This window comes from Platalea leucorodia (assembly GCF_965183815.1).
Source record: "Platalea leucorodia genome assembly, chromosome: Z".
In the NCBI taxonomy this organism is placed as follows: Eukaryota; Metazoa; Chordata; class Aves; order Pelecaniformes; family Threskiornithidae; genus Platalea; species Platalea leucorodia.
In genome coordinates, this window is record NC_138858.1 from 3,144,442 (window position 1) to 3,167,646 (window position 23,205).

A 23,205-nucleotide genomic window follows, 5' to 3' on the forward strand; every position below is an offset into this window, starting at 1 on the left:
GGAGGGAAAGGGGAGAAGGGCATCCAGGAGAACCTCCCTTCTGGTGAGCTGTGAAATGTGAAGGGAGTCACTATGAGGCCAACAGTGGTGGTGGGAAATAATATGGGATAAGACCAGAGCTCTTGAGGAGAGCAAGGAGAGCAACGTAGAGCCCATCAGAAGAGGTGGATTCTGAAAATCCAGTTGTGGGAAGTTGGGAGGGTGTGCGGAAGACTTGCTTGGATGTCTGGGATGGCTTTAGGGTATGGTTGGCCTTGTTGTAGAGGGAATGACTTTGGCAGAGGGGACAGCAGACTTCCTAGGAAGACTTTGAAGGCTTTGCGGTTGGAGGGGATGCTTGGAGAGCAACTTCAGTGCTCTGGAGAGGAGGATCCAGTTGGGCTTGGTTTTTCAAGGGCCTTAAATTATCCTCAGAGGAGACTGAAGTCCCTCAGAAATGCAGTCACGTCTCTGTCAAAGCTGGATGAGGTGTCCTGATTTTCAGGCTGAAATTGCTTGCTCTGTGTCAATGCTGCATATCTTCCATACTCTTCCCGAGTGTCATTTGGGAGTACAGTCTGAAGTTGCTGCGGATATCCCGGTTTCTCCGTAAAGTGTCCTGCTGCCTGGCTGCTTTCTTGATTTTGCCTATCTTGGGATGGGAGTGGGAATGGAAAAATTAATGAAAAAAATTTTCTGTTAGCATGAAGTGCATCTAAATGGGTTTGATCAAGAACGGGCTGGTTGGAAGTGTTGATGTGTCACTCACGGCATTGTTGTCTGAGGTTTATTATGGATCTCAGTGAAATTCTTTCTGCTGAGGAGCAATGTGACCCTGAGGCTACCAAAGGGGGATGTGCCTAACCAAACCCACGAGTTCCCTCATGTTCTCAAACTCTCTCACGGATCCGTTTTGTGTTTTATGGCACGTTGCCATCGTGTTACGCTGTTAATGTGCCAAATGCATTTTCTAACGCTGTTCGGAAGATGCTCTATAACCTTTCCTGTGTCCTTCTGTCAAGTGCCAGAAATAATGAAGTCTGCTACTAGCAGACCGGTTTTCAATCCCACTTGTCTCTGTGCATCTCTGTGAACTTGGCTATCTGAGCAAATGTGTTTTCCTTGTCTGGATTCATTAGTTTTTTGAACATCAGAAATCAGCACGGCGCCTTCCTATGCCGCACGGTCCTGTCCGGGGGGATTTCTGCTCCACGAGCAGATACATGGAGGTTAGACCTCTGGGCTTTCCTTTTGGGCGGACCGCCTAATCCGATGGCAGAATAACTTCGCCTACGTCACGCTGTCAGCTTTTATGACTTTAAAGTCAGGCACATCACTTGCAGTGGAACGTGTCTCTGGAGTGTGGAGGAAGCCCAAGCTCTTTTCAGGCTTTAACATATATTGGAGTGACGAGGAGAAAAGAAATGAAAATTTAAATAGCTCCTTCTGTGTTTTCAGAGGGTTGACTTTTAGATCATTAGGTTTGAATGGACCTTCATTGCTTATCCTGTTAATTGTCCTTCTGTTGGAGGTGATGGTGGAGGGAATCTCACCCTTTAGTCCAAACAGCTCCAAACATCTCCTCGGCTGTCTGTTGGTCATGGTGGATGCTTGACCCTGAGACGCTTCTGATACAAAAGCAGCGGACTCGAGCCTAGGGGCTGACCCTGGCTGCGCCGGGTAGGTTTGATGTTGGTTGCAGTAGCTCCCGGCAGCTGAGAGGACAGTGTATGGAGATGGGAGGTGACCCTGGCCGGGATTACGCTGCCTGACTGATTTTATGCAGAGCGGTGGGCAGAGGAACAGTGAGGACAGACGAGCAGAAGCAGTGACCTTGTGAAATTACTGGTCTAAGGTTTTTCCTGTTTAGAGATTTCCATACAATGCTTGCAAGGCAGTCGACTTTCCTCTAAGTCCTTCCCCTAAAAAGGTCCTGCACTGATGAGATAGTCTCTAAATAACTTTCTCACTGGCTCTAAAGGCCTTAAACTGCCAAGCCAATACAAAAAGCTCTTATAATAGTACAGATAACGGCCCTGTTAGTTTTTATCTCCAGGAGTTGGTCCCTATCAGGTGCTTCTCAGGCAGCTAAAAATACCAAGGCTGCACAGCGATGAGCAGGGAGCGGCGCGGGTACGGCGAAACCCTCTTTCTGGGAGGCAGGAACGACGCCTTTGAAGTTCAACTCCGAGATAAGCAGGTTTTTCAGCAAAGTGGATGGCCTAAAAGACAGCCTGGTGCAGGATAAATCTGCTCTCTGCAGCATCAGGCGCCTCAGGTGGCTGCGGTGCTTTCGCTCTGCACCCGCAACTCCGTCCCGAACAGGAGAGACCTAACGATCGCTCCGGAGAGAGTGTTTTCATCAGTTATATTTCATATTTATATGTAAAAAAGAAACCCATCTGCATTTATATAACCCCATAGTTTAAATATGCATGTCTATCTTGCATAAATATGTATATAATTGCATAAATATGTATAATTTAATATTTATATATAATCTATATTATTTCTATGTGTATCCATAATTGGCTACGCTTACAACAGCAAAATATAAAATAATTCTGGGATAGCACGGCTTGCATGAGCGGCTGCTGCATTGAATTCAGCCACTTCTTCCACTTAACGGGAGTGGGCAGGAGCAGTTTAGCCCCATGTCCAGAACCCTTCTGGCACGTTTTGGCTTGCTGCTGTGAAATCAAAGGCTGGTTCAGAGCAGCGTAAAGAAATATTCATCATCTGTCTCAAGTTTTCCTTCGTAGTGTTTTACTTCTTACTTTGTCCGGTTGGCAAGGAGGGTCCTAAACATACCCTAAAAAACTGAGGCTTTATGGGAATTGTAATCGTGAAAGTATCAGAAGTTACAAAATATTGTCATATGCTGCTATACAGCTATGGAATCGTAGAATTGTTAAGGTTGGAAAAGACCTCTAAAATCATCAAGTCCAACCGTTAACCTCACTGCCAGGCCCACCTCTACCCCATGTCCCTAAGCACCACATCCACACGTTTTTTGAACACTTCCAGGGACTGTGATTGCACCCCTTCCCTGGGCAGCCTGGGCCAGGGCCTGACCACTCTCTCCATGAAGAAGTTTTTCCCAATATCCAACCCAAACCTGCCCTGGCGCAGCTTGAGGCCGTTCCCTCTCGTCCCATCGCTTGTTCCTGGGGAGCAGAGACCGACCCCCCCGGCTCCAGCCTCCTTTCAGGCCGTTGCAGAGAGCGAGGAGGGCTCCCCTCAGCCTCCTCTTCTCCAGGCTGAGCCCCCCCAGCTCCCCCAGCCGCTCCTCCCCAGCCTTGTGCTCCAGCCCCTGCCCCAGCCTCGCTGCCCTGCTCTGGCCACGCTCCAGCCCCTCCATGGCCGCCTTGGGGTGCGGGGCCCAGCGCTGAGCACAGCATTCGAGGGGCGGCCTCACCAGTGCCCAGCGCAGGGGCACCATCACCTCCCTGCTCCTGCTGGCCACACCGTTCCTGATACAAGCCAGGATGCCACTGGCCCTCTTGGCCACCTGGGCACCCTGCTGGCTCATGTCCAGCGGCTGTCGACCAGCACCCCCAGGCCCTTTCCCGCCGGGCAGCTCCCAGCCGCTCCTCCCCACGCCTGCAGCGGTGCCTGGGGTTGCTGTGCCCCCAGGGCAGGACCCGGCCCTGAGCCTTGCTGACCCTCACCCCGTGGCCTGGGCCCATCGACCCGGCCTGGCCAGGGCCCTCTGCAGGGCCTCCTGCCCTCCAGCAGATCGACACTGCCACCCGGCTTGGTGTCACCTGCAAACTGACTGAGGGTGCCCTCCATCCCCTCATCCAGATCATCAGTGAAGATGTTGAACAGGACCGGCCCCAGCACTGAGCCCTGGGGAACACCACCGGTGACCGGCCACCAACTGGATTTGACCCCATTCCCCACCCCTCTCTGGGCTCGGCCGTCCAGCCAGTTTTTAACCCAGCGCAGAGTGCACCCATCCAAGCCGTGAGCAGCCAGCTTCTCCAGGAGAATGCTGTGGGAGACAGTGTCAAAGGCCTTACTAAAGTCCAAGTAGACACCATCCACAGCCTTCCCCTCATCCACCAAGCGGGTCACCTTGTCACAGAAGGAGATGAGGTTGGTCAAGCAGGACCTGTCCTTCATGAACCCACGCTGGCTGGGCCTGATCCCCTGGTTGTCCCAAACATGCTGCATATGGGCTTACAAAATAATAAAACAAAAGCTTTTTTTTTTTTTTTTTTTTTTTTCTTTCCCCCTGGTCTTGGCAATATATTGCATTAACTTAAGTTTACAATGATTTAGTGGGTAAAAATTGCAGGTGCTGAGTAAGAAAATAAGCTCAACCCCTCCTTGTAACTTCTGATTTGTGAAAAGTAGCCCATTCCCTTGCTGCACAGGTAGTGTACCATGGCCGAATCCTTTCAAAGGCAGATCCATGTAAGATTTGCACCCTGATTTTGGTGGAAATAGGGTGCAGAAGGAGGGTTTGGCATCCTCCTGGCACAAGAGGCTGGATGCATGGGAGGGGGACACGGGAATCATTGGACTGCGGTAGGACAGGTATGTGGGTCTGAAGTCCTCACCCTGTGGGCAGCTGAGGTTAATGCATCCCGTGTTCGGGATCCAAGTGACCCCACCCCAAGCCTGCTGGGAGGCAGAGATTTCTTAAGAATTATCGTTTTATTATTATTTTAATATTTTAAAGTTATCATTTTATTATCATTATTATTTTAAATTAAATAGAACCTCTTGATTGTTGTCTCAGGTGGCAGTTTGTGAAACTCTTTGGTCGCCAAAAATTGCATTAAAAAAGTAATGTCGGTGCCTGAGCAATTAATGTAACTTAAGTGCAAAAATACTTCTTTAATTGATTTTTTTTTTTCCCTGCAAGAGTTGTTCGGGCTGTTGGAGCAGAGCCAGCATTCGAGTGTTTTTCACTGGAAATTATATTTTAGTGTGTTTGTCAAGAATATACATGAAAAATAAAATAGCACATGCTCCTAGGACTGGGGGGTGGAATTTGTTTCTCAAATATTCCTGTAGCCCACGTGGGCTACAGGAAGCCCACAAGGAGGGTTCCTCCAAAACCTCCCCACACCACTTTTGCATACCTGACCAGATCTTTTTGGTCCATTTTCTCCCCGTCCAGGTTCCCAAAGGCACCGACCAGAACTGGGCACAGAAGCTGTACGACCGGCACGCCAGCAGCCAGCACTTCCAGAAGCCCCGCATGTCCAACACCTCCTTCATCGTCGTGCACTTCGCCGATAAGGTAACTGGGCGCCTATCGCGCGTGCTGGGACTTGAATGCAGAAATGGGAAATGCATGGAGGGAAGGAAGAGCCACTCGAAGGAAAATTAGTTTATAGCACGGGCAAACTGCTTTTTGGTGATAAGGATGCCCGGTTGGCAGTAATCTCGGTTGGGCGCTCAGATCTAGATCAGCTTGGAGGACTTCAGCCTCCAAACTATTACGCTAAGCTTTAAATACTTGTGCTTTCTAGAGTAGAGAAAAATCCTCTTTCTCAAAGCTGTGGTGAAATGAATTTCTGTAAGGGCAGCTTCACTGCAAATATGTTGGAAAAGGGAATTATTTTTGAAGAGCAGGAGATGCAAGTGTCAGCACGGCACGTGGGGAGGAACACGTGAGAGGTGACCCTGGGTTGATCCCACCCTTTTGAGGCAGAAGATGCCAACTGTGGGTTCTAAATCCCAGTGCCTGGTGCTGTAGGGTCTCATCCATGGGCTCCAGCTTCACTGAAACCCTGATGTGAGAGGCGTCACTCATAGCAAATAATCTTAAAAGCTTGCAGTTATCCATAACACATTGGTTAGAAAGGAAAATGTAATGCCAACCTGGGGACGTGTCCGAGGAGCCAGATGACTTGCGGGGGCTGCGATCCCATGCAGGCGCTTCTCCTAACCAGGTTTGTCCTGGATGCAAGCAGCACTTTCCATGGCAGAGGCTGATGCTCACCTTTCCTTAGGCTCGTGATTCTGCATGTGTATCCCTCAGAAATTATATTCCTTTGCAAGCTTTGCCTTTTGTGAGCAGTTATTTCAGCCAACTTCAGATGCAAAAAATAAAACAGAATTTTCATCCGTCTTCTCAAAAGTCTTCCTTTGCACCTTGACTCTCTGCAACGAGACCTACAGAACAAGAGACCTGCAAGAGACGTAGTCAGGAGATCTTTTGAGGTTTATTGATTAGCTTACAAGGAGTTCAGGAGTGAACAAAAGAGCGTGTAGAGGGACTGATGATCCTTGCATTTTTACCCCAGGTTTCCATGGAAGTGCAGTTGGGTCCCATACAGAGCATAATGACTAAGAAACAATTTGCGTTTGTGTCGAGGATTTTGCTTTCATTCAGATTCACTTTCTTTGATAAAAAGTGACCTTTAAATTCCAGTTGTTCCCCCCACTTCTCCCTCTCAGGGTTTTTTAAGGTGAGTTCCAACGGTTAGGGGAGTGATGGGACACAGCACCTTGTCCCTGTGTGGTTGGTCTTTACCCTCTGGGCTTCTTCCTTTGTCTCCTGCTAGGTGGAGTACCAGAGTGAGGGATTTCTGGAGAAGAACAGGGACACCGTGTACGAGGAACAGATCAACATCCTGAAAGCCAGCAAGGTAAAAGCAACGAGTCGGGAGATAATTAGCACTGCTGCTTTCCGAAGTGTGAGCTTCATGCTTGTGTTCCTGTGCCGTGCCGCAGCGTGTCGTGTAGGCAAAAGTGGTTGGAGGCAGCTACGTGAACAGCAGCAAAAAAGGGAAATAAATGGGAGGAGGGAATAAGTGGGGAGAGGAGGGATGAGGCTCCTGGGGGCTATGGTTGCACCCAGATGTGGATGTGCGTGGTCCTCTGCTTTCCTCCACCCTGGTGTTGGTGTCCTGTTGAGGTGCATCAGAAAAATCCTTTCCAAACCTGTTGATCCTCTTCTTTTTTTGGTCACCGAGAGGAAAAATCAGGAACAGCCAGGTGTGGGGCAGTGTAAATCCCACTTAACTCTTGCTCGGAGCTCCCCACCCATCACCTGGTACCGAAGGTGTCCTCAAAAGCATGCGGAGCTACAGGTGATCCTGGGATTAAAAGCCACGGTCAGCAGTGTAGTTTGTATATTGTGGGTAGCACTGCTGACCCTACCACCCTTCTGTCCAAAAATGGCTGTTCTCCTCAGCGAGAGTCCATCATACTTGGCTCTGCAACTTCTAATTTCTTAAATAATTAGTATGCAAAAAATAGGATTAATATACAATGCTGGAAATCTAACACGAACTCTGAGACATTCCAGCTGCTGCTAGAGTTATTTTACACTGCTGCCAATATGTAATATTAACAAATTAACAGACATTGATGATCACGCTTGCTCTTGCTCCTGTATTACAAGACTTGTGCCGTGTACCTTTCCTCTCCCGAGTGTTGTCAAAAACGACTTGTGAGCACCTCATTGCATCAGAGCCAACAGAGACGTATTCGCTGGCCTCAAATACCAAGTCTCCTGGTAAAAAGCTTTTTGGCACCTGTGGTTTAAAGTCTCCATTAGTCCCGAGGGCTGTGAACTCGGTGGGCTGTTGGAAGCAGAAAAGCAGTAGCTGTGAGAGAAAACCTCTGCAGGCTTTGGCGTGGATCATGCCTGCAGTAAATGAGCGCTTGGCAAGCGGGCTTCAAGCTGGAGACTTTACAGTTGCATGTATGAACTGAGCAGACTTTGCACTGACTTCCAATACTGCACTTTTCTTCTCCATGAGCTTGCATCTGCATTTGGATGTGTCGGCTTAAACGTGTCAGTAACAGATACATCTAAGGAATTTCAAGTCCTTGTTGTTTAAAACCAGACCAAAAGTTCCTCCCTGCAACCTTGAGTCTTTTATTGTCAATTAAGGAGTTGAGACTTTAAAGTACCTTAAGCCTTCCAGGGGCAGCTGGAAGTTAGTATGAAAATCCAGCCCTGCAAAGTCCAACAACACCATCCAGAAGCCAAAATCGAGACTGCACGACTCTGGCACACCGTTGTTTCCACCAGACTTTGTGTGTGGTGTAGGGAAGGAGTAAATCTGCTTTTCTCCAAACCATTTCAAAGCCTCGCCTGGCACAGGCCAGCGTGTTAACTTGCATTTATTTTTGTTTTTTTTTGCATTTCAAATTTTGAATCCCCCCTGCGTATTGCAAGCAGATGCGTCGTAGATCCAGGTTTCTCCTCTTTATGCCACCCTCCCTTGGGTTTATAGCTGGGTGTGACCCTCCGAATGCCGCCCTAAATAAGGAGCATGATGAGGGGGAAGGGAGAAAGTATGATTTTTAGGAGCATTTTGGTCCTTGCCAAAGTAAGAGAGATGAGAACGGGAAATCAACTGAGTGTTGTCAGTGGCTTGCCCTCCGTCTGAGCAATGAATTCACACGAAGATGGCAAGATGTGCAGTTTTCTCATCCATGCGGGTAGTTGTGAGGCTAACAACTGTGAAGCTAGGCTTTAATAATGCCCAAATCAAGATCTCTATGTGTTTGGGAAGCTCACAGCTTTCCCAGGGTAAAAACTGGGCATGATTAGAGCTTATTAGAAACACCAGGTAACCTACAGGAATAATTGATGCTCTATGATGAATTATTTAGCCAGTGCTGAACTTGCTGTTGGAGGTAGTGCTGCAGAACTGGCGATGTCCGATAGGGATTTCTGTTTGACTTCTCCCTGTAGGTGCAGAGGAGAGCTGTAACTCATCAGGGTAGTGTGTTGTAGAGGGGGGAGGATGGTGCCACCTGCAAATCATTCCTTAAAAACCGAAATTAAAAAAAAAATGCAGAAATGGGTTTATTAACAGCATCACCTCCTCTTCTCTCTCTCTCTCTCATATATAAGGACCATAATATAATATCAAAGCGGGCTGGACTTTGGTTTAATAGCAATAAAAACCAAACCCTGCTCCTCGCAACTGGTTTGCTTGGCCTTAAAACATGGAGTTTCTTAAGCCATTAATGTGTATGCCTCAGGACCAAAGATTTGGGCTTACTTGGCCTGCAAACTAAGCTACTGCTCCTTGGGATCGGGTGTTAGGACCTTATGAATTCACGGTGGTGGCTCTGTAGGTGACACCAACGTCTGCATTCGTGATCCAGCTTAAAACATTCTCAAACGCACTCGGCTCTGAGAAGCTTTGGGTGAGGGTTTGATGAACTTCTGCCTTTGAGCCATTTCTTTAAAGATGTGGGAGCGGTGGGTGCCATCAGCCCGTGCCGACGCTGTGCTGTCCTGGGAGGAAGAGCGATGCTTCCCTTGGTGGGAACATCCTCACCCTCCTCCTGCAAAGCCTCCACAACCTGATCTTCTGCTCCTGCTTTCCCTAACCCCGTTGGCCAGCACATTCGTTTATCCTGATTTTTTTGTTGCCTGTCCCCTGCCATGTGCCCTCCATGGGTATAAACAAATAAATTTGTTTTTCTTTTGCTGTAAAAAATCAACCCGGTTTCTCTGAACCAAAAAGAGCAGCAGTGGCAATGGTGAGTCTGCCACTCAAACGTGCTAATTTGACTAAAACTTAAATTTGTGCTGCAAAAGGCTGTGCCACGAGGAGATTGTCCTGTACTCGGGATCAGGCCTGCATTCCTCTTTGCATTCCCACTAAGGCGATACGCAGGGCAAGGGGGAACGCTGTCAATTTAACACGGTGAGGACTTAAACACCTCTCCGTCAGCGAGTGCATCGCTGACAAAGCGCTCCCACCAAGGCAGAATTGCCTTCTGCTAATTAGAATGCAATTACTGCTGTCAACAAGGTGGTGAAAGAGACTTTATAAAGCAGCTAATTAGGTTTGTTAGCGCTGGTCAGCTAAAACATTTGAGGGTTGATGTTCTTTGAATTAAGGAAACCAATTTGAATACTGATTGAAAGCATATGGGCATGCTGTTAAGATATTATATTCCAGTTCTCTATAATTACAAATAATGCACCGATGGTTTCGACTCTGCTATTTGGAAAGGAGGGATCCATCCTTCTCACTTACACCCAGCATCCGTGGAATAGATCCTGGGCTGCCACAGACGGTCCCAGTTACACCAGTGTTGCTTTAAGCAAGCTGAAAGCTCACCTCTGAGTTCTTGTTGAGCGTTTGTGCAGGAGCAAGCACTCTTTATTAATAGCAAGCGGATGGAGGGGTCGATGGCCCTCCCAGCTCTGCGTTGAGAAGATATTTTGAAACCTGAAATGACAGCCGGGGGGTTTCACCGCATTGTCAGGCGCGAGACAGTAAAGCGGAGCCTGTGGTGGACGTCTTCCAGCATCAAGCACCTGCCACCCAAACAGCCCGTGTTTGCAGGAGGCAAAGCACCCGGGACGGTGCCATGTCATCAAAGTGCAACAGCTGCCAGGGTGTCTTTTTTTGGGATAGAGGGTTAGGCAAAGAAGGTGCGAGACTTTATTCTCGTAGGAGTTGAGTGAGCTGCACAGGCTGCCCAGGGAAGGGTTGAGTCCCCACCCCTGGAGGTATTTAAAAGCCCGGGAGATGTGGTGCTTAGGGCCATGGTTTAGTGGTGGGCTTGGCAGTGCTGGGTTAACGGTTGGACTTTGATGAGCTTAAAGGTCTTTGCCAACCTAAACGATCCTATGATTCTATGAAAAGCTGTGAGTATGAAGCAGATCCGTAGCAGGCGCTGTCTTGGACCCTGCAAGCAATTTCCTAACGTAATGCAAACCGTTTCATTTCCACAGTGGTGTTTAGGCTGTCATGCTAGCAAGCTGTGCGAACAACCTGCACGACCGGGGCTGGAAATATTCCTGTCTCACTCCAGGGATGTGACAGAGAGCCAGGCAGCTCTTTACGGCACGGGGCTGTCCGTTAATGTCCATAAAGTGGTAAACCCCTGCACTCTTCTTGGGATCTTATTAGAAATACACCCAAGCTCGGCTTTCAGAGGAGCCTGGGATGGAGGGAAGAGCACTGTGCAGTGTCCCGCTGCCTCGTCTCGGTGTTTTCACGTGGACGTGTTGGGCATGGTGTGCCACGGGCAAGGGAAGCGTGATGCTGGTGCCCTCTCCCATGGATGCTCCGGAGCGGGCGTTGCTGGTGGTGTCCGTGCTGCTGGGGCGGCATCGTGGGTGCTTTGGCAGTGTCACCGGGCTGGAGCCCAGCTCAGCTCGGTGATAAGTGAAATCCCACCTGGTGACAGTGGTTTTTCTTACATTTAAGAATTTACTGTTTGAAGGTAAGCACAGCTGTAGCGGAAACCAGTGTGGGTGCATAGCTGGATTCAAGATGTGAAAATTTAACAGCTCTGCTAAACAGGCCAGATTTATTGTGGCTTACTTAGTATTCACGTTCCCCAGCCTAATGCAAATTTGAACACCCTGCCCCTTAAAAAAAAAAAAAAATAGTGTTAACTGCATTTGCCAGCTCACCTGTTCTGCTGTTTATGAAGCAGAAAGTTTGCTGCTGGCTTGCCAGAAACCCCAGACTTCAGAGATCTGAGGAGCTAAATGTGGTGCTTTCAGGGCTGCGGAATGGCGGTCCTGCTGTCGCCTTGCTCGTTTGCGCTGAAATGCAGGTAATTAGTGAGGAAGTGCTGGTGTCTCTTAATTGTTTGGAAAAGCAGGGGTGGCTCCGTGGCTGTGGTGAGAGCAGGTTGCTGCCTGTCCTCATGCAGAGACCCCGTTCCTGCGGGATACGCTGTGCGGGCAGCATCCCTGCTGCCATCAGGACTGAATGAGTAGCTCAAAACGAAGCCTGGGAGCAAGAGTCACTTCACGTTCAGGAGGTTTTGTGCCTTGAACAACATGTCAGTGATGTAGCCTTTCAGCTAGCCATCCTCTTTTTTCACTTGTTTGATTTAATGTGCATATTTCAAGGTTTGATGAACTACAAAACAGAATGGCCCGTGGTCCTGCTGACGCGAGTTATGTAGGCAATGCTTCTTGATTTCACTTTATTGCCCTTTTTTCCCCTTCCTGCTTTAAGATGAGGAAAAAACGACCAGAACGATGCGACTTGGATGGGTTTATTCAGCAAAGAGCAGGGCCAGAGGTACTCAGATGTTGTCTTTCGTTCTAGTATCAAATGGTAGCAGACTTATTCCAAGATGAGAAGGATGCTGCACCCACCACTTCCATGGGAAAGGGAACATCCAAAATCAGCGTCCGTTCTGCCAGGCCAGTGATCAAAGCTGCCAATAAGGAGCACAAGAAAACAGTGGGGCACCAGGTAACGTATGACATGAGGGAATCAGTTGACAGTAGGAGAATGGGGCAAGTGAATCCAGATACATTTTTACAGTTCAGATCTTGTTTCTTCAGCTTGAAGCAGAGATAAGTAAAAAGTTGTTGTGGGGGGAAGTGAGAAGACCTTCCCATGACCCGTGTTGAGGATGGGAACAGTTTGGCTGTTGCATTTTGAACACCTCCTAGCAGTGTCTTTGGAAGAGCTCAAGTAGTTTTGACTGGAAGGAGTTGAGACATGGTCTAAGGAGGGTGGAGGCCACTCTGGGATTCACCGGACTGTATCCCAATGTACTGTGGTGCTCATAAATTGAAACAACTTGAGAAAAAGAGCATTTTTTCCCCTGTGTGGGCGGTCAAGCAGTGCAACAGGGGCCCAGAGAGGTTGTGCTTTCTCCACCTTTGGAGATTTTCAAGACCCAACTGGATAAAGCCCCAAACAAACACTTATTGCTGTTGTACATCATTGAGCTGGAAGCCCTCAAGCCACCAGTGTCTTCTCTGAATTGCTCCTGCATGTGCTGGGCTGACGGGGAGGTTCCCGCTATGTCACATCCAGAGGCTGGCACCGCAGGTGGCTTCTTGCAGCGCCTGCCAACTTGGGCGCGTGGTACAGCACCTTCATCCCTCCTCAAAACGAGTGGTTTTGTCTTTCAGTTCCGCAACTCGCTGCATTTGCTCATGGAGACTCTGGATGCCACGACCCCGCACTACGTGCGTTGCATCAAGCCAAACGACGAGAAGCTCCCCTTTAAGTAAGTGGGCTTTCAAATGAGCAAATATGTTCGGCATTATAGCAACAGAGTGCGCTTGGCACTTTTCCTCTTGCTAAAGAGATTGCCCCTCTTGTGATGCTGTTCCCGTAACTGGAAGGTCCCCGTAGTTTGCTGGAGTCACTTCTCTTGGGTTTCACTGTGTGGTTTTTGTGCCCCTGAAACGAAGACTAACACACGTCCTAGTAATTCATAGATATACTCTGCTAACACTGAGCATCCTTGCTTTGCAATTATAGGGTCTTTGTACAATTTCATCTTAGAATTGCTTTGATTTAAATGGTTATAGTACTAAACAGTAGAAAGTAGCAGAGAAAGAAATAAAAAAGTAGAGATAAGTGGTGTGCTTGTAAAATGAACAAAAATGTCTTGGTGCTTCCAGAATCAATGTGAAAAAAGTAAAGATGTGACTTTTATCAACTTCAGGCGGGTTTCCAGGTGAGTGAACAGCTGAAGCAAAAAGCCAGTCTTGATCTTCCTCTGTAGTTCAGAGGTGTATCGCAAGCTGTGAACGTTGCGACTGAAAAGCTGTTAGCCTTCTTTGACCTCTTGGATAATGTGTTCGTGTCCAATTTTGTTCCCTGTAACTCCAAAAAAGCTTGGCCATTAGTATGCGGGGACCTCATAGATCTTGCTGTGATGTCTTCTAAAGGCCCTGGCATAAACTGCATGTGGTGACATTCAAGAAAGCAGAGTTATAATATGACCTGTAAGCAGGGAGGCATTGCCCTCCAGCTGATCCAATGCAGTCTGAGCGCTCCCGGTGAGCACGGTGCCACTTCAGAGTGCAGAAACGCCTCCAGCAGCGTCCTGCAAAGGAGGATGAAGCATCCGTAAACAGGCTCATCCTTGGTCGTGACACGCTGGTGGCTACGTATGCACCAGAAAGCTTCCCCAGCTTGGCTCTTCTCCCCCTGCAGACAGCAAAGCGAACAGTATTGATGGTTAGAAGACATTCAGGAGCTGGCTTATATTTAACAGATTCATTAGATGATTTGTTAACAGCTCTGGAGAAGGCTATGTTGGCTGGCTGTGCTGGGACGGCAGTTTCTGTGGTCTGTTGTATCTGTTTAAAAGAAGGGTAGACGTGGTGCTCGAGGACATGGTTTAGTGGTGGCCTTGGCAGTGCTGGGTTAACGGTTGGACTCGATGATCTTAAGGGTCTTTTCCAACCTTAACGATTCTAAGATTCTATGATTCTATTTCACGTACCATTTTGTAGGTACTGGAGATGCTCAGGGCCTCGATCTCTTGTTGCCTGTTGCGGAGGTCGTCCATTGAAATGAAATTCAGGATTGCACTTTGTGTTTGACTGCTTTGTTTAGATAAAGCACAGAAGTATTTTCTAACTTTCTGTAGTGGAAGTGGTAGATGCTCCGCATGGTGAAATGGCTTCACCTTTCCAAAGGGTGTTTCCAAGACTCCATGTCCCTACTTGGCTCTACTTTCAGTTCATCCATCTTCACTTCCTTGCCTTTAACTTTGCAATTCAGTTTTTCATGTGATGCTCAGTATGCAGTTAATACTGTTTTGTAAATGTGCAAGCTCCTGGTTGTAAAGGTGCAGTAATTATCTAAATGAACCCAGTTGTACTTCTAAGGTGTTATGGGTAGCAGATACCAGCAGGATGATTCTGCCCGTGCCTGCCCGCAGTCTGAGTGATGACTCGGTCCGATGCGACGCTCCCCATCTGGCGAATGTCGGAGTTGTCAAAGCTCGGGATTTTAGGAGCAAAGGGCAAACAAAAATAGACACAAGAATGGTTCTGGAGGAGCAGCGCGCAGGTGTCTGTCTGCAGGCGGCGGCATTGCAGGAGTCACCGTGGGCTGGAAACAACAGGAGGGTGCTTTGGGTTGGGGTGGTGGTGTTGCATCCCCGTCTACGAGCCAGGAAGCAGTGGTTCGGGTGTCGTGTACTGGGGGTTCTTCTGCCAGAGGTTATCTCCCTCCTCGCCCATCATGGATTGCTTAATTGAAATTGTGGTCTGGGAATCTTGGTCAGTGTTGATTGTGCTGCCACCAGTTTGAGGAATTGAATAAAGTCCACTTGCTTATATGTAAAACGGCTCTGGAGAATACTGGGATGGCTGTAAAGGATTCTGCACTTCAGAGGCACTTGTGCTGAAAAATCCACAGTGCCAGAAGGCATTAACGAAATGAAACAACAGAGGCACTGCTCTGGGTTAGCGTTGAAGTGGTATCTTGTAGCATGCAGAACACTCGGTGTTATGTTCATTGTTCAGCGAAAAAACACGGACCTTTTTGTCTTCCTAAAACATAACAGTTTTCAGCTCGCCAGAACGTTACAGTTTTGCTACACTGAGATGTTTAGCCTGGAGAAGAGAAGGGACCTAATAGCAGCCTCCCAGTACTTACAGGAGCTACCAAGATGACGAAGCCGTGCTCTTCGCAGCGGTGTGTGGTGGGAGGACAGGAGTCAATGGCCACAAATTAACATGAGAGGTTCAGATTGGAGATAAGGAAACCTTTTTTTTTCCTCCCCCCCATGGGGACAGTCTATCAGTGGAGTAGGCTGCCCAAGAGAGGTTTTGCCACCTCCATCTTTGGAGGTTTTCAGCCCTTGACTGGATAAAGCCCTGAGCTATGGGTTTGCCCCCATAGCTGCCCCAGCTTTTAAACCTAGGAGGTTGGACTAGAGACCTCCTAAAGTCTCTTGCAACCCGCGTTACTCTCATTCCTACTTTACATCTTGGTTCCAAGGTAAGGTTTGTTTCTTAGGGAGGTGAAGGGTGTCAGCCTGGAGGAAGCGTTGGCACCATGCAAGCGATATTTGCTGCATCTGAGGTTGATCCCTCATGGAGAAGACTTCAAAGAGAGAGGTGCGAGGGGAATGCCTGACTTCAGCTTGTACCTTTGACAATTTTCCTTCCAAATTCTGTTTCAGGCAGGGTTTGTGATCTCTTACCTGAGTTTTCAGGCCAAAAGCAAGTTGCTAGGTGCTTCTACCATGGCAAGGAAAAGGAGTTCATAATAATGTGTATTGTCCAACTTTTAAGCTCTTTATTTCAGCCTCAGCCCATAGCTGGAGTTGTCACTAGAGAGGGTCTTGGCTTTCCACGCTGATAAATCACTGCAGCCGCTCTGGTGACTGCATTTCACCGCTGCTGAGCGGGGCTTGGCCACGTTGCGGAAAGCTCCCCGTGTGTACGACGTACATTGCCCTGGGGTCTTCCAGGACTGAAGCTTCCCCGTCCATCTAGCAGTCCTGTTTATTATTTATTGTTCTGGAAATGGTACCCTCGTGGATTTTTCCTTGAAGTGAGTGACAGCCAAGACTGATTTTCCACCCTGCATCATGTTTGCAGTGTTGTAGTGAATAATTTGCTATAGACTTGACAGGTCCAGGGAATTTAAAAACGCACAAAGTAGCAGGGGCCTATTTCTTATGCTGCTTTTGCACAGCGGAGGCGAAGCAGAATTATTCATGCGCTCTTGACCTGCGGGTATAAATACTTCAGGCTTTCAGGAAGGGACAAGCAGGTACCTGAGAAGGTTTTGTTCCTCAGCCTTGTTCTGGAAGCCTAATGCAGCTGTGGACATCTGCATCATACGAGTCCAAGCTTGATCCATTGACCTCTTCCAGGGTCCAACATCTCGAGCTGGAGAGCTGGGACCTCTTTGTGCATTCGGTGTCAGGGGTGGAAGGAGGGAGAAGTGATGGGGGATGCTGGTACCTGTCCTCTGTGCAAAGATAGACCGATCCGAAAGCGGCTTCATGCCAGGAGCCAAAGAGAGCACAGCCCAAGTATTCAGCTGGAAGCTGGCGCAAAGTTTTTCAGCACAAGTTGTTGATGGAAATGAGATGCCAGCGGTGAGGGATAATGCCTGCTAGGAAGAGGAGGGCGGACAGCTGAGAGCAGAAATACCTTGAATTTCCACATGTCACCTACCAAAGCCCTTAGTCTGGAACATGAGCACTGCTGTTTTGGTAAACTTAATGGTCTGCAAACCTGTGGGACCTGTTAATTACTCAGTTTTGATATGGAAATTAATATATCAGCTTTATTTTGCTGTTGAATTGGATTTCTTTCTGGAAATATGTTATTGCCCTTATAGCTGCAGAACTAATACTGTCTGGTTCATCAGGCAGCTTGTGATGGGGTAGCCTGTTCACTTCTTTATCGTAATTGTGTTGCTTTATGTAGCTGGGCAGGTTATGGCTGTGAAGACTAATTGCAACAGATTGTCATCTTGTCCCAGGAGCACCGCTTGGCATTGATAGTAGGGCAATAGCAAGGTCCGGTGCACTTCAAAAACACGACGTCTCGTGACATGAAGAGAAAACGTGCGACGTCTGTGCAGCCTGTTCCCAAAGCAAGTCATGGGATTTGTGGTTATACTGAGGTTTGCAAGGGAATGGCCATGGACAAAAGCTATCCATGGACGTATGGTTTTCTTCAGCGCCTCTACTAATGATGAGAGCAGAGCGTTTTTCCGCAATTTGGAAGCTAATTCCTGTCCCCAAAAGAGTCGCTGTCAGGTGGGTTGATGTGGGTTCATTCTCACTGTGTTAATCTCTATCCTAAATATAATTGCAGATTTGATCCGAAGAGAGCGGTGCAGCAGCTGAGAGCTTGTGGAGTGCTGGAGACTATCCGCATAAGTGCAGCTGGCTTCCCATCCAGGTACCGTGCTGGGAATTTGGCGCGGTGTTGTGCTTTACTCAGCAGGTTCATTATCTGGGGCGAGGGAGGGAGAAAAAAACCACCAGAGTTCTCAAGACAAACAGGGTTTATTTAGGTTGGTTTGTATGCAGGACAGATTTTTCCCCTTTTTCTATTTTTTTTTTCCATTTTGCAAAACCCCCACTAGGTCCTGGGTTCCTCAAATCTAAGAGATTTCTTATCAAGCGATGAGCTGCAAAGCGAGGCTGCCGGAGGCTGTGTTGTGTTGCGTCCAGCGTTTCAGCTGGTGCTTTCAGTATGGTCATGAGAAGTAATTTGCTGGGGTGAAACCTCCAAAAATGCTGGTGCATGGCAGATAAAGGAATCCAGCTTTGATCCCATGCGAAGCAAGTAGCAAAATAACAGCTCTATATCCTCTACACCCATCTTGCCTGAAAGCAAGCGTTGCCCTAGAAGACTTCTTCCCTGCTTGCCTCAAGCTCCCCATACAAAAGCTCCTTGCACTGTACACTTTGCTTTCCTTTTTTTTTTTTTTCTTCTGGCTTCAGACACCTGCTGCAATAGTAATTTCAGCCAAAAATTTTTTGATTATACTTGCAGAGAAAGAAAATAAGGGTTGTAAATTATTATTGCAGACTTTCACACCGCAGATCCAAAGCATACTAGGCTTCAAACTCTTGCATCTTAAAAAGGAAAGGTTATGGGTGGTGTGGCTCTTGCTGATTGTGACACAAAATTCAAAAGAGGTTTTTAGGGCCTAATAAATCAGAAAACATAAACTATAAATAAGCCCTGAAGATGACAAGAGCAAATAATTCTAAAAATGCATCAATTGCGTTTTAGTGCCAAGCAGCTTTGTGTTAATGTCAGCATAGCCATCGGCCTTTTTATGTGGAACAAAGGAGTTATAAATACGCTCAGTAAAGAGTCGGCTAAGCGTGATGTTGAACGCCATGAGAAAGTCCCTGTCCTGGTTTTTGGGGAGGAGCGTGCTGCCTATCAGTTGCTCTCATCTCCTGCAAAGCTGCAAAGAGCCTCTGAACTTTGGTGGCAGCTTCAGTGCGTTGACATGAGATGGTTGTGCTGCACTTAGCCCATGTAAAACCTCTGGGGGCCAGCGACCTCCACGGACAGGCGAAAACTGGCAATGGGGATCTCCCTGGCTGGCTGAGCTCGACTCCTTAAGAAGGAAAAAAGGGAAAGAAGGAAAAAAGGGAAAAAAGAAAAGCACAGAAACCAATTTCTCTCTTTCCTCTGCCAGTATTGGGAGGGTGAATGGAGATTTGGGCCCTCCTGTTGGGGGTCTGGCCCTGTTAGAAGACCCAGCACCACCTTTGGCTCCCATCTCTGAAGTCTTCAAGGCATTTGTGGATGTAACTGTTAAAAAGTTGCTTCTCAATCTCTGAGCCACAGGGGAAAATTAAAAAGTAGCTGCAGGGCCAAATCCATCTGTCTGTCCTCTTGCACTGAAAGCCCTAGAGCAGTGAAACAGCTGTGGTTTCATTTCGCAGAGGCCACCGAAAAGCAGTTTTATGCTCACTAAGCAAGTGGTCGTGCTCCCCAGTGCAGTGGATGCTCCTGGCTCTGCGGTTGTAGGTCCCAGGGAAGGTGTGGGGAGCTCCGACTTGAGCGTTAGCCATGAGTTTTGCTACTGGTCTTAGCATAGCTGCAGGGATACCCTCTTCCTCTCCATTCATAATTTTCCTAAAGACTTGTAGCATTTTTCTCTCTCTGCTCACTTAACTCTGCAGTTTAGACCCTACGGCACTAAAATCAATGTCTAATTAATAACTGGGAAGGGGGAACAGAGGGGAGAAACCACTGCAGCACCTGGAGACCAGCCAAGATCTATTTACGGCAAATAATTGACCGGTGCGAAGACCGCACCATCCTGAAAAACTCAAAAGCGATGCTTTCAGCTCTGCTTGCATGCTTTTGGTTATGAGGTCTTTTTTCCCAGGGCACTAAGAATACAAAACTCTTCCATCACTGCAACTTGTCAGCTTTTGTTCTTCCTCCAGGGGAAAAAAAAAAAAAAAGGGTGCAAATAGCTATTTCAGCCTTTCAGAGTGACCTTCTCCAGTTCAGTGTTTGGGATGCTTCAAGGACAGATTTTTGTTTATTTTAATGTTTCTAGAAGATAATTGTATACAGCAACAGCTCTGCATGAAATAAGATACTCGCTTTGGGTTTTGGTAGTTCTTCACCCTCCTTGGTCATAAAATTCCTGTCTTGAAAGGCCAGACCCAGGACTTGGGCAACATCGTTGAAAGATTGTGAATAATCTGTATATTTGAATTGGCTTTATAAACCAGCTTGGGAAAAGCTGCTTCCACAGGATCTTATTCAGTGGGAAATGTAATAGGCGTTTTAGTTCTTTCTGAGTTTTTACATTCGTGAGATGTGTCTCCGTTTTCATCGCGACGAGCATTGATTATTCGTCCATATTTCCTTACATTTTGAGATAAGTCGGTTTATAATGGTTGATTAAGGATCACCCAAAAAAGGAGGATCATTGCTTTAAATTTAAACCCTGTGTGAAAGCTAGAAATTTAAACCACTTAAAAATAATCATGCGAGACTTGATCTTTGCGAGTTTTGTTTCACTTGGGTGTAAGCAATTTACCTTTAGAGCAAGAGGGAATTTTCAAAATGTTTTCTCTCGGGAGGAGTTTTATTACAGAAACAAGAGAAAACATTTATTTTCATCCTGTAGTATTTAGATCTGAGTATTTTCCAGCACATTGTCACAAGAGTAACTTCTAAGAGTGATGTGGCTTTGGGTCAGAGAAGCTGCCTTCTGCTGTTATTTCATGCTTCTCCATCACAATTACTTTATGGGTTGAAGAATTGAATGTTTTGAGGCTTCGATAATTTTTTTACCTGGTTCCTTTAAGAAAAAAAAAAGTTTTAAAATAGTTTTTAGTGTTCGTGAGCCCAGGTAAGACGTGATATGTTCCCACTGAAAGATGAAGCCTCCCGCTCCCCGCTTTGGGTCCGCCTGGCTTTATTTTATCAGTTCCATGGTACGCTGCACTCTGCCGCTATCTCGAGTAAATTGAAAATGTATCGTTTGGTTTGAAATGTTACGCAGCAGTTAAGAAATGTATTTGTTAGTATGTACATAAATGATTGTGATAAATGGACTGTCTGAAATGTGTAGATAGTAAATCTATCACCAGCTTCCGCGGGTAAAGCATGGAAGATGTCTCTGTACTATAAAACCATTCATCTTCTTTATAGAAACTGGCTATGTAAAGATTAGTCTGTAGAGAATTAATTGGTGCAGATCTTCATTAATAACAAAATACTCTTTAAAACAAGTTTTTAACTTGGATTTTGTCAAAACTCTACATTTTTCTTCTTGCTGGTTCTGGTGGTTTCCAGTCAGTGGTACCACAGCAGCGGTCTCCCACCACGCAGTTGCTCTGAATAACGCTGTCCTTGCAGCCTCTCCGAAATACTCTTATTGTAGTTGTTATGTTCGAAATTTATTGTTTCAGTATTTTTGGCATTTAGCTGCTTCCTCTGGTCGCTGGAGCTGACTGGCAGATGTATCAGTTCGGTATGAAATCACAGCTGCTAAACTCTATAAACATTAAACATTCATAATTGAAATGTATCATGGGCGTCCTTATCAAATAATTTTTTTTATAATGTGCCTTTAGCTGTCTTGCAGCCAGGGAAACAAAACCTATAAATGACTTTGGCTACGAGCAGTTCTGTTTGCCCACTCCCCCCATTCCCAACAAAGGTAATATGTAAATAGAGGGGTTTTTTTTCCCCCCTCATTGTGCTCTTTGAATATATTCCAGATAATTTCAAGCCATGCCAGCTTGCATATTGTAGAGCTAATTGAAAGGCAAATCTGTTCTGCTGCAGTAAACAAGGCAAAAGAAATTTTCTCCCTGAGCCGCAGTTTCTGAAATAATTTTATGTCAAAACTTGGCTCAAATATTCAACCTGCGTGCCCCCAAACAGGCTTCAGCTCTTATAGAAAGATCAATATAGTCCAGCTCCTTACTGCTTAAAATATTGATCCCTTCAGGGGACGGTACCACGTGGTGCTGGCAGGATTTCTTACGTGAAGCCGGGTTTGCTCAGCGGACGGTCGCTGGGACGGTCTTGGGTGATGGGGGGGCGATGAATTTATTTACCCTTAATGGAACGATTTTGCATTCAGTAATTTTATGGTTAAGTCATAAAAGCTTCGAGCTCTTATTATATTCCTCCTTGCAGCTCTTCATTCAGTGCTGCTGAAATAACATTGCTGTAATCAACCCTAAAACAATAGGTTGGAGATATTTTGGGCAATTGCTGACTGCTTGGAGAGATGCTTTTGAGAGGCTTCCTCAGGAGTCAGAATTCCACCCCCGGTTCCTTATCCGAGCCCTCCCTTTAATTACGAGGTTGTAATAAATCCAGCTGGCTCTGCAGCACGAGGGCTGCTCTCAGCTTCATAGCCCTGCGATTTTGGGCAGGAGCAGCCCCTTTGCTTTGCACCCGGTTGTAGTTTTGTGTAAAACATCCAAATCTCGTTTTTTAAACCACAGATACAAGGCTTAATTTGTGGCGTGTGTTATGCCTCATTCCCTCTGTCTAATTTCTATAGATGACAAAGAAATTGCTGGGTTGATCAAGTCTCCTGCTCCTGGCCGAGCCCTTGAGCATCCTCCCTGCTGCTCAAGCCCAAGGAGGGTTTTTTTTCCACAGGCATAAGTTATTTTCCTGTGTCCTTCCATTCCTTTTATTGCCTTTTCCCTTTAGTGGCCTGTGCTGACTTCAAAGCAAAATTTTGATATTTAAGGTTGGTTGTGTTTGATCTCAGCCCTGAGATTATTATTTTTTGGGGGGGGGGGGGGAAGTTTGAGTAGTACCTGTCCAGTCCTTTGTGCCTCCTTCTCCCTCCTCCTCATTTGTGCAGGTACAAAAATCCTCCTGGTTACAGCTCTTCACCTACACCACCCCTCTGGAGCTTATAACTTGATAAAGATAAGGAATTGTATTTATTTAGTGGCCCTCGGTGGTTTCCAGCTCCTAGCAATGAGGCGTGCCTATGTTGTGGGGCAGCATCCTGAAAACCTGAGGTCTGCTTTTAATTTCATACCTGTTAACAAGTTGAACTGAGGTATAATCTTCCCATAATCTATCCTGACCTGCTAAGCTGTGGGGTAACATGGCACGTCTTTTGTCTCGTGCTGGCAATTGCTTTGCCGTCTAGCAGGAGGGAAATAAGTTTTCTCTTTTTTCCTTTTCTCTGCTGAAGATGCAGATGTTGAACCTAAAAAAAAAAAAGACATATATGTGCAGAAGACTGAAAGAAAAAAAAAAAAAAAGGAAGCATGTATGAACCAAATCATTGAGCTTCAGTATTTCTGCACCAGGGAGATCTCCCTTGTAGGGTTAGGGCATCACGTTTGCTTCTCTCAAAGCACATAGTTGTCATGTAATTTTATACTGCTTTGAACCTGAAGTGGTTTAACCAGGCCTGTTGTATTAAACCTGAGTGCTTTAATTGTTCCTTTCTCTTGGGAGGATCCTGTAACAGCACCTATGAACCCCTGCAGCTTGCTTTTGCTTGTGAATTGGGACTGCAAATATTCCAGTGAAACTCCTGATGGACCAGC

At 46.8% G+C, this 23,205-nt stretch overlaps 1 protein-coding gene across 1 annotated transcript in view; it reads left to right on the forward strand.

Moving 5' to 3' along the window:
• The window catches only part of LOC309602672 (unconventional myosin-Vb-like), a gene marked incomplete at both ends in the record, with an annotated part of 154,289 nt that overhangs the window by 76,661 nt on the left and 54,423 nt on the right, over positions 1-23,205 (forward strand). The window contains 5 exons of the mRNA XM_082336436.1: positions 5,114-5,236; positions 6,507-6,590; positions 11,997-12,146; positions 12,818-12,915; positions 17,492-17,578. Of these exons, the coding sequence (XP_082192562.1) occupies positions 5,114-5,236; positions 6,507-6,590; positions 11,997-12,146; positions 12,818-12,915; positions 17,492-17,578 (542 nt within the window). The remainder of the gene's footprint in view (positions 1-5,113; positions 5,237-6,506; positions 6,591-11,996; positions 12,147-12,817; positions 12,916-17,491; positions 17,579-23,205) is intronic.